The sequence below is a fragment of the Octopus bimaculoides genome, chromosome 4, assembly GCF_001194135.2.
Source record: "Octopus bimaculoides isolate UCB-OBI-ISO-001 chromosome 4, ASM119413v2, whole genome shotgun sequence".
NCBI lineage: Eukaryota > Metazoa > Mollusca > Cephalopoda > Octopoda > Octopodidae > Octopus > Octopus bimaculoides.
This window is the reverse complement of record NC_068984.1, coordinates 88,551,574-88,563,104: the sequence shown is the minus strand read 5'-3', so window position 1 is coordinate 88,563,104 and position 11,531 is coordinate 88,551,574. Positions and strand designations below refer to the sequence as shown.

The 11,531-nt window shown below is 34.9% G+C and overlaps 2 protein-coding genes across 2 annotated transcripts in view; one reads left to right on the top strand and one right to left on the bottom strand.

Moving 5' to 3' along the window:
* The window catches only part of LOC106869448 (RIB43A-like with coiled-coils protein 2), a 21,066-nt gene extending 11,049 nt beyond the window's left edge, over positions 1-10,017 (bottom strand). The window contains exons 1-3 of the mRNA XM_014915198.2: positions 9,814-10,017; positions 2,036-2,117; positions 1,219-1,682 (exon numbers count right to left, since the gene is read on the bottom strand). Coding sequence (XP_014770684.1) covers positions 1,219-1,682; positions 2,036-2,117; positions 9,814-9,930 — 663 coding nt within the window. The 5' untranslated portion in view covers positions 9,931-10,017. The remainder of the gene's footprint in view (positions 1-1,218; positions 1,683-2,035; positions 2,118-9,813) is intronic.
* Positions 10,018-10,218: 201 nt separating this feature from the next.
* The window catches only part of LOC106869447 (structural maintenance of chromosomes protein 1A), a 56,124-nt gene continuing 54,811 nt past the window's right edge, over positions 10,219-11,531 (top strand). Inside the window, exon 1 of the mRNA XM_014915197.2 lies at positions 10,219-10,446. Within this exon, the coding sequence (XP_014770683.1) occupies positions 10,335-10,446 (112 nt within the window). The 5' untranslated portion in view covers positions 10,219-10,334. The remainder of the gene's footprint in view (positions 10,447-11,531) is intronic.

The following is an 11,531-nucleotide window of genomic DNA, read 5'->3' as shown; positions in this document are numbered from 1 at the left end:
TACATTTTTTTTTTACCGAAAAGGCTTCTCTCATGGTTATAAAAATTAAACTGATAGCATTGTAGTTGTGGGTAGGCCCCACTGCCTAGTCTCCTGGCAACCAATATTTTTAGACCCAGTCCACCACTGGTTATATATATATATATATATATATATATATATAACTTAAAATGCCTGACTATAATTTAGTGCTTTAGTCTGTAATTAGCTGGACAAGACTAAAAGGTAAATAATTTTCAAGAATTATAAACAATCCAAATATTGAAATACATCAACTCCTACATTCAAGCTCTTATCTATAGAGTGAACTTCTTCCTAAAAGAAATCACAAATAATCATGCCCACTTCAGACAAACATTTAACCTAATGGGTTTGATACTTTTCTAACAATTTGTGTTTGTTTGTGTAGAGGTGAAATGGATCTCTACCCAACCACTAATTAGTCAGCAATGAGGTAGAAGTAATACCTTTTGTCAGGGAAGTATCTTAATACAAAGTAGAATTGTGTGTTTTGCCTGGAGTGAATAACACTTAAGTTTAAAAAAGGTGAAAATGAATGTGAAGTATAGACATTATCAAGGTGGTACCCCAGCATGCTGCAGTCTAATACTGAAACAAGTAAAATTATAGAAAAAGATAAAAACGATTTTTCAAATAAGAACGTAAGGGGATAGAACTCAGCATAAACGAGAGGATGCTGAAAAGTTCCTGGCTTTAAAGGTATTGCGAAAGGCCAAGAACCTTCCAAGATCATTTACTGGGTTTAGAAAAACTGAATGACCACTGTAATAAGTGTGTGAATCTGAGAGGGAAATATGTTCAATAAAATCATAATTAACTGATCCTCCTGTATTTTCTTTTACCCAAAACCAAGAACTTTTCAGCACCCCCTTACCAAATTCTCTAATAGTTAAAATTTTACAAAAATAAAAATGAAAAATATCCTGAAATCATTATAGAGTCTTTACGATACCATCAAATGCTTCATTTTCATGTCATGTATTGAAGGAAAGTCAGCCAATCAGAAGCTATTGATTATGGCTGGAAATTACAGATATGAAGAGTGATATGAAGTGAAAATGGCTGAGCTGAGAATTAAACCAGTATCACAGACTCAGCCTGAAAGAAGCTTACTACCATCCTCATAGAATTTCAAAACATACATCCACTTTTTTGAAATAAATAAATGAATTAATAGAAAATTAAGATTTTGATTACAAGAGCAAGATTAAAATCACTGGTTGCTCTGTCAATATTCATTTTGCACAATCTCTCAGCCTCCTCAAGTCTGATAAGTCTTTCATCCAATTCTTGACGCTTCAAATCATGAAGATGGTTTGCTTCTTTCAGATTTTCCTGAGCCCTCCTCTTATCCTGAATTTGCTGGATTAACCACTCTCGCATCTGTTCTTTTTGAAACTGATTACGAGATGGATTGTTCAGATCTTCACCATCAAACTTCTGTAAACTAGATGCTGTACATTTAGGATCATCATCAAACATTCGATTTGGTAAGGTCTTCTTTAGTCTATCTGGGTCATTCAAGTCAAATTCTCGGCGATGACCAGCTTGCTGATGCAACATACGATATTCATTGAGCCTCTTGTTCAGTTCCCGTATATCCTCATTCTGTCGCATTTCCAACAACTGGCCAATTTTAGAATTCCTTACAGTATCTGAATCTAAAGAGAAAACATTGATAAAAAAATAATCTTAGATCAATAAAAGAAAACAACATTATATTATCACCTTGGGAACAACATATAAATAATTAAGATTCTTAGTTGATACAATTTCAAAAAAAAAATCATTTAAAACAGGAAATATTTGAAGACATTTGCAGATGAGACATTTGCAGATGAGACATTTGCAGATGAGACATTTTGTCAACTGTGAAACAAAAGCATCTAATTAACGGCAAAATCACATTTTCATTAACAAATAAATATTTTTTTAAAAATAAGAATAAGAATCTGGATGACAGTTGAGTAGAGTCAATACAAAATTTAAGTTCAAGAAGAACAGAGTTACTAACTAAATGCATCCTCTCTTCGCCTCTCATCTTCTTCTTGAGCCTTCTTCTCTAGAACCTGTTGATCAATGGCATCCACATCTAACTGTAACAATATAAGAGAAACAATATAAAGTGTATGGCTTGGAAAAATGAAATGAAAATACACAAGAACCATAAAACCTTAAGAATGAATTTATAGATGAAAGATATGACTTATTAAACGTTATTGACACTGCTCCATGTTTTATAACAAATGAAAATAAATGAAAGACAATTCTCCTTATTGAATATAATTAAAGACATTTTGTTTTATTAATTCATTGATTTTATGTCAAATACACAAGGTCAGATCTCACCATTGTTCACACATTACTTTTCAATTTTTAGTAGTTGTGATCAAAGTTTGTGTTAACTTCAAATTAAGAAAAAAGTTTGCAAAAGCAGTTCTCGAAATTAAATTTCTATTCATTGTCAAAATACTTTTAAAACCAATAATTCTTGTTAGAATTAGATTATGTAACTCAGTACCTCTTTAGAGAACATTGTTCAGATGCCAGTAAATTTAATATGGATTTAAATATTAATTTACATACATAAAATGTCCATAGCAATGTGCTTTTGGTTTTCTACAGAAGACTTTATTTTTCTATTGCAGGTTAATGGCATCATTACACTACAGCACTTGCACATTGATTTATACAGAATAAACCTTAAATAATTTCTAGAAAAAGTTACCAACTCTACAAATATTTCCATATTTTAGTAGGATACAAAATATTTCTTTCTTAGTGCTATATTTCTGCTACTCGCTGCTGGCAATGTGTTACTACTAAATACTATCTTGCTCATATGAAATAAAACTAAAATTATAACTGTACAAATTCTATTCATTCATTTGTTCCTTTCTTTCATTTTCAGATTATACAATTTGAACACCATGTTAAAGCACAAGAAATATATAAAAATGAGCAAGTTTATCAATGATTATCATAATTTTTTTCCTACTATAGACACATGCCTGCAATTTTGAGGGTCAGGACTAATAGATTACATCAACCCCAGTGATCAAATGGTACTTATTTATCAAAATCAGAAGGATGAGAAATGGTATTAGAACTCAGAATGTAAAGCCAGAATAAATGCCACTATGCATTTTGTCTGGCATGCAAATGATTCTACCAGCTCACCGCCTTTTAATGAGCTTTATCATATTTTAAAGACTATTGAGTCTAAATTACCACCTTTATTAGAATTCGACCAAAACAATGAATGAGCAATATATTTCAGTGTAAAAGAGTTTAATTTTTCATTGAAATAAAACTCTATTTTTCAAGATCTATGTGAGGTGATACAGTTCTATATTTAAGAGATGAGGAATTATGTACATTATTTACATTTGACGGATATTTGTCCTCATCTTGTTTGTTGTTAACATGTTTCAGCTGATATACCCTCCAGCCTTCATCAGGTGTCTTGGGGAAATTTCCAGCCTGGGTTCTCATTCCTAAGGTATTTTTTGATGTTATTATTATTACTATTATTCAGATCACTGCCTGGAATTGAACTCGGAATCTTGGGGTTAGTAATGGAGTGAATTTTAAGGCTTATAAATCTAATATTTTCCTATCCTTCCTTAATACTGGTTCCCATATGCTACTCATATCTGCACTCGGTCTGCTTAGGTTTTGTGTCCTAGCATATGTGCTGCTTCTTTTAGTTTTTGTATTTTCCAGTGGTGTTCTCTGTCTATTATCTTAACTTCATCCCACAGGGGGAGGTGGTCTCCATTTTTCCATACATGATCGGTTATACCTGATTTATCAATATCTCCTCATGTCACAGCTTTGTGATGTTCGTCTACCCTTATTTTGAAGGGGCAGCATGTTTTGCCTTTTTATAACCCACCAGAGCTGCATGGGATGGAGTACACGCAGTCTTTGGTCATATTCTCTTCTATTGATGGTTTTACTCAAAGGAGATATTTGCAAAGTGTTGTATTACTTCTGAATACTGTCCTGATGTCATATCTTTTGTATCTTTTTGGAGAGGCCTTTCACATAGGGTAGACGGACTGTGGACAGTTTATTGGTTTCATCTTCTCCTTTCTTCATAATTGGAGTGGATAGTATGTTTTGGGGGAAGTTGTTGCTTAATAGATTGTTATTGAGCTTGATCATTTCTTTGTGGTGTGTCTCATGATCACTACTTATCTTCTTTGCTCAATGTTTTAGGCACTGAGCAATCCCTCTCTTTACACTGTATGGATGGTGGGAATTGAAGTTGAGGTATCGTAAAGTAAAGGCCGGCATGCGGTATGCGGATGTCCTGAATCCATACTTGGTACGTGTTATTAATACATCCAGGAATGCTAGCTGATTGTCTTTTTCCTTTTCCATTGTGAACTGTATGGATGGTTTTATTGAGTTCACATGATCTAACAGCACTTGAATATTTGTACACACATGCAGTTAAGCATCCCCTGTAGACAGTTTATTCCAGCCCATACCATGTGTTAAAAGCTAAACCAAAGTATATGGTTTTGGAAATTCAGGGGAGACAGGAGACTAACAGTGTTGATTCACATAAGCAGGATTTCGTCAAGTCTGTTCCCCTACCACCACATTCCTCTTCCTCTTCTGCCACACTCAAACAATCTACACATAAACATGACGCATTATCTAACGACAGTGCATTTCATATTGACAGAGTAATCAAAAGTGGAAGAAAAGTACATTGGCAAGCTAGATACACTCATGTATATCTTTATTATTACAAAAACACACACACACACAAATGTTTTCTTTTTATAGTATCCATGGAAAAAGAAAAAGAACTGCAGATTTTTGCATTTTCTATGAACTGTTTTCATTGTTACATGGACATTTTTTTCAAAAAGTTTTCAGTATTTAATGCATATTTTTCCCTTTTTCTTTTCATACTTGTGTTGGTTTTTCTTTTTTTCTGTAAATTCTGTTTTTACTGTTTCATTCTTACATTTCATGCAAAGAACTGAGAGGGGACTACTTGCAGCAGTGATTTGAAACCAAGTTGTTAAGTAGCCAGTCAGACATCACAATCAAACTATAGTAGTTTCACATAATTGGTCTGTTATGTATCCAATCAGCATCAAATCACCAGATGATTCAGTCTTCTAGAATCTTCTTGTGCTCTTAAAAAGATGGTTTTTGGTGGTAATTGCAGAATATTGAGGTAGCCACACCATGTGTCTCCATTCTCACCACATCTAGATGGTTAAGACAGATGGCTGATAGTAGACAAGAATTTTTGTTACCACAAATATAGTGCAATTATTTTCCAGTTGTGATTGCTGTATCAGTAAGTTTGTCATAAACTCCAAGCAGTATGTCTTTCTCTTTGAAAAGGACAAAAGAAGAAAAGCAATAGCACATTCTCTTTGTGATAATATTGCAACTAGGGCAATTGTCTGATGCATCAGTGTCAACTGTTAGCAAGATAGCATCAAGGCAAGCATTTTTGAAGTTGATTTTAATAATTTTGAAAGCATTTTCTCCATTCTTGAGGAACAGCACAAGAGTTTCATTTAATTAAAAGTTTTAATTCATCATAAAAATATCACTTCTCTATTTATCATCATCATTGTTTAACATCCATTTTCCATGCTGGCATGGGCTGGATAGTTTGACTGGGGATTGGCAAACCAGGAGACCGCATCAGGCTCCAATCTGATCTGGCAACGTCTCTACAGCTGGATGCCCTTCTTAACGCCAACCACTCTGAGAGTGTAGTGGGTGCTTTTTATGTGCCACCGACATGGGAGCCAGTCAGGCGGCACTGGCATCTGCTATGTTCAGATGGTGTTTTTTACGTGCTACCAGCACAGGATTCGGTCGGGGTGGGGTTGGCATCAACCACGTTCGGATGGTGCTTTGTACGTGCCACCGAAACAGGAAGCCAGTCAGGCGGCACTGAGAATGACCCACGCATGCATAGTGCTTATTGCATGCCACCAGCACAGGAGCTAGTCAGACGACACTGGCATCGGCTACAGCTACAATTTCCATTTGATTGTGATTGGATTTTGATTTTGATTTTACTTGACTCAATAGGTCTCCTCAAGCATGGCATGTTGCCCGACGATTCAAAGGTACTCTTTAAATAGGCTGGTTATGTGACACTGGGGTCAGCTGTGATCTCATTTTACTTGCTGGGTCTTCTCAATCACAGAATATCTCCAGAGGTCTCGGTCTTTCGTCATTGCCTTTGTGAGGCCCAATGTTCGAAGGTCATGCTTCACCACCTCATCCCATGTCTTACTAGGTCTCCCTCTTCCACAGGCTCCTTTCACTGTTAGGGAGTGACACTTCTTCACACAGCTCTGCTCATCCATATGTAGCACATGACCATACCAGCGCAGTCGTCTCTGTTGCATACCACATTTGATGCTTCTTATGCCTAACATTTCTCTCAGGGCAATTACACTCTGTTGTGTGTGCACACTGACATTACACATCCAGCGGATCATACTAGCTTCATTTCTTTCAAGCCTATGCATGTCTTCAACAGTCACAGCTCATGTTTCACTGCCATGTAGCATGGCAGTTCACACACATACATCATACAATCTACTTTTCACTCTGAGTGAGAGGCCCTTTGTCACCAGTATAGGTAAAAGCTTTCTGAACTTTGTCCAGGCTATTCTTATTCTAGTGACAATTCTCTCTGAGTATCCACCCCCACTACAAACTTGGTCACCTAGGTAGCGGAAGCTATCAACTACTTCTGGTTTCTTCACTTGGCATGTGATGGAATCAGTTTTCTGAGCCTCTGCGGTGTTTATTGCCCCAGTGCATCTGCCGCACACAAAAGCTATCTTCCTGGTTAACCTTCTTTGATGTTGCTGCACCTCTTATGCATCCATAGCTTACACTGGGTACATCTTATGGAGTTTCTACCTACACCTTTTCTACAGATCAAGCAGGACCATCTACCTGAAGGGGTTTGTGATGTGTTTGCCTTCCTACGTAGTAGGACTTTAATTTTTCTAGATTGACTCTATGGCCCTTCAATTGTAAACCTTTCTTCCACACCTGAAATTTCTTCTCTAGTTCTGGTAGTGATTCTGCTATGAGAGCAAGGTCATCAGCATAGAGGAGCTCCCAAGAGCAACCTGTCTTGAATTCCTCTGTTATTGCCTGGAGGACTATGATGAATAAGAGGGGGCTGAGGACTATGATGAATAAGAGGGGGCTGAGGACTGATTCTTAGTGAACCCCTACTTCTACCTGGAATTCTTCATTATACTCATTGCCAACGCTTGCCTTACTAACAGCATCCTTGTACTGCTCTTATTAACCACTCGTCAATCCCCAGTTTCTGCATCGCCCACCAGATTAGGGATTTGGGGGACCCTGTCAAAGGCTTTCTCCAAGTCAACAAAAGCGATGTATAGGGGTTTATGTTTGGCTAGGTATTTCTGCAGTTGCCGTACCAGGAATATAGCATCAGTGGTGCTTCTACCTGACACAAAACTGAACTGCATCTCATCGAAGCAGACACTCTCTCCCTAATTAGTTGGGCTATGACCCTCTCCATGACCTGTAAAAAAAAAACAAAAAAACTAGTACTTCTTAGAAGGCATTTAAGAGGATCAAATATTATTTTGTTGTCTTGAAAGCAATAACCAAGAAAATATTTGTGTTACCAAAAAAACACTTTTTGAAAAAATACAAAGCTATACTGAGATCTTCGATGTATGATAGAAATGCCATTCAAGTTCTGTGATGATCTTCTATAGAGCCATTACTGCAGGCAATGCTGTCATCTAAATATATTAGGTAGAGTCAGTATTATTTATAGACATAATTTGGTCCAATGTAATACTAATTTACAGAATTAAGGCATCAGCAATTAAATAATTTTGTTCATCAATTGTTAAAACATGCCACAGTATATGTAAGACAGTCTTGTGTACTGAGATTGAGAACTTGTAGTGGACTAAGTCTGAGAAAAGACATGTGAACAGATTACACCATGGCATGATAACTGACGCATTGAGAACAATGATAAAAACTTTGCATAATTTGAGGGAATTTGATATAAGTTTATAATTAAACTTTTAAATTTTTGTGTGAATCAAAGATCACTTCAAATTTAACTATTCCATATCAGTAAAAATGCTGCTCTGACATAAGAAATGGTGGATCTTGTTAAATTTCTTCCAACCACTTTTATTCACTTGATTGTTTTCAAGTTTTCTACACTGGCGTACTTTTGCATGCTGATAACCTGGGATGAATCATCACTTTCACTCAGCAATATAAAAACAAAATGAAACTAAGAGCAAGAGTGACTCCTTCCAAACATAACTTTTTCTCATGGAAAACAATGATAAAATGGAGGTGCCATGGCAGGAAATGGTTGCAACTTCTGCTATGTTGACAATGGAGGTAGTTGATTAATCAAAATTACATAGCTTTAAATGCTTGTAAGTTTTATATTATTAATTTCTAAAAAAAAAATTTTTTTAAAACATGATTGCATTTTTGTTTATAAAGTATTTTTAGATGAAAATTTGAAATGCTTCGAGTGAAAGAAATTTAACAAAATTCGAAAAGCTTAATAGAGTTTGCAAAACTGTAAAACAACCTAATCGAGCGATTTGGTACGGAGAGCTCAGGTTGTAATACGACAATAACAACAGCAACAATAATTGTTTCAAATTTTAACACGAGACCAACAAGTTCAGGGGGTGGGGTAAACCGATTATATCGACCCCAGTACCCAACTGGTTCTTATTTTATCGACCCTGGTAGAATGAAAGGCAAAGTCGACCTCAGCGGAATATGAACTCAGATTGTGACCCTCCTCATTTATTTTTCAACTGCTATCAACATTCATACTTTTGATGTTTTTCAATTGTCTTGAGGCTTAAAAGGCAGTGTAAGGACGGACTTTTAAAGGCTTGTGAGATTTGCTTCATACCGACCTTGCTAAAATATAAGGATACACGTTGCAACATGAGTACAAACACGTCAGTGACAGGCATTGGAAAGCATCAACAATGTATGAATGCTAACAGGGGCTGAGAAATCAATAAGAATGCATTTTTTTTTTTTTAGGGAGGCGGTCTGCATCTTGAGTTCTCCAATAGCGAGTAACTCGCTTCTATGGTGCCTTCTCTGATTAGGTAGTTTACATTGTCTCTGAAAACCATTTCTTATGTCAAAGCAGGATTTTACTTATACGCAATAGTTAAATTTTCAACCATCAGCAGATGTAATTTTTAATGGACATGGAGATAAGAAAGCGGAATATATGACCTTATAACAGCTGTTTCTGTCAATTTACGCACAATTTTTTTAACAAAAACATTGTCGTGACGTGATCTGTTCACAGGTACTTTCTAAAACTTAGGCTTTAGCGAGTTTTATATCATTTTATAATTGAGATTTAAACAAAAATTACCTTTTATTATCAAATAAGTTACAGGCTATCATAAAAAGGCGGTCTGAGTTTGTGAGATAAAATTGGGAATGTCGATCAAATTACAGACGTTATAATACAGCTATTTAAAATATTTTGTTTTGATTAGTTCATTGTCATGGTAACGTAAAAGGTTTAATTTCCGAGGAAAAGGATGAAATGGGAATAAATGTTATTTTTAAAAAATAACAATGACAAAAATAGTGAAGAGTAGTCAAAAACACGTAAATTCAGAAATTCATTCATAATGGGGAGTTTTAACAACAAAAACACGGAGGCTTCGATGAAAGCTTAATAAGAATGCAAATCGTGTCGGTTTGATCGACTTTACTTACTCCGATTGTTCGTACTTTAGCATTAAAGATACGGCATTGCCTTTGTCTTTCCAGGTCGCGGCGACGTTCAATCGCCGCAGCTTCTTTATAATCAGATGGTAAATCGAGTTTTTGCATGTTTAATATCTTAAGAGAGACACAAAAGAAATTACAGCTATATCACTTCTATGAGAAAGGTTAATACATCAATGATGTTGCTAAGCAACGATAATATGTCTTCGACCGCGTAAATAATTTTCCGATTCTGATTAGCTAATAATAATTCTAAATTAAATTTAGTTAAAAACCAAAAATTATTTAATATTATATTAGATTTAGTTTTATAATAATTTAATAAGGCAATAATAACTGATTTATTTGAAGTTTTATTTATTGACTAATGAAAATGTTTAGTGCTTAACTAATGTTCGCGGTAAAATTTTCAACTATAATGGCTGCGTGAGAGAGAGATGTAATTTTTTTAGTGACTTTCTCTAAATATCATTGGAGTAAAAAAAAGAAGTTTTAGCAGGTTATTCAAAATGCCGGGTTATTTAAGATATATCGAAGTGGAAAATTTCAAATCTTATCGTGGTAAACAGTTAATTGGACCGTTTAAAAAGTTTACTGCTATTATCGGACCAAATGGATCAGGTACGTCGAAGGAAATTTTTAAACGTGTCTCTCGTAAATATGACCATATTTTCCCGCTTTTCTCTTAAAGATGATTCTGATTATTTCTTCGGTTGATATCTATATACCTATCAAATTTATGCATTTTATTAGAAAGAAAATAACTGATTTTTGGATGTACGAAAATCACTATTAATTTCATTGTGTTTGTAAACAATATAAGACCACAAAAAAATTGTTTCAGGGCTAAAAATGTACGACTTCCAGTTTGTCCATAATTTACACCGTTTAAAGACAGATTTTTATCATCTGTCTTATGTTTTATTATAGTTCGCCTTGCCCCGATGCAAATTCCCTTGTTAAACGGGAAAACCTTCAATACTTCTCAAATGATAAGAATGTTCTATATATCTCGCTCAAGCAAATTTTTCCCCCTCCAGGTGTTTTGATTTGAGCGAATTGTTTTCATATTTTGAGTATTTCTTCTTTTTAGTTTTTGATTAATCATCAATTCAGTTTCTTTTAATATTTAGTTCAATCTTTATTAAATATTTAGTTTAATTATCTTAGCATTACTGCATATCTGTGTAACGTTTGCAATTTGGCGCTATTTAGTAAATTCACTTAAGCTGTCTATTACGAGTTATCGTTTCGCTATGATACAATTATGAGGTCAGCCAAGAGAAAAACAAGTAGCTTAAAAGTGTAAAATAAAACATTCTAAAATAAATTCGTTTGCTTTATCGACCCGTACCATAAACAGATTCTTGTGACAGTTTTAGACATATTTTCGGAGTTAAATGCGGTGGAGGAATACTTGGCATTTAGTCCATTCGTCCTATTTCCTGATATGATTTTATATTCACAATATTTCAATTAAACTACGGCGTTTCTAACTAGAAATACGAAAGTTAAGATCGGGAATCTCCAGCTATTCTTGTTATTCATTCTACTGAACTTTCGTTGCATCTCTGTAATAGATTCTGGAAATTCTAGGACCCTAGTTCGACCTATCGCTTCTGATAGAAAAATTAAACGAAACGATTATTTTCACACACATTTGGTATTACTTTCTGATTTTTATTTTATTTTTTACATCAATTAAG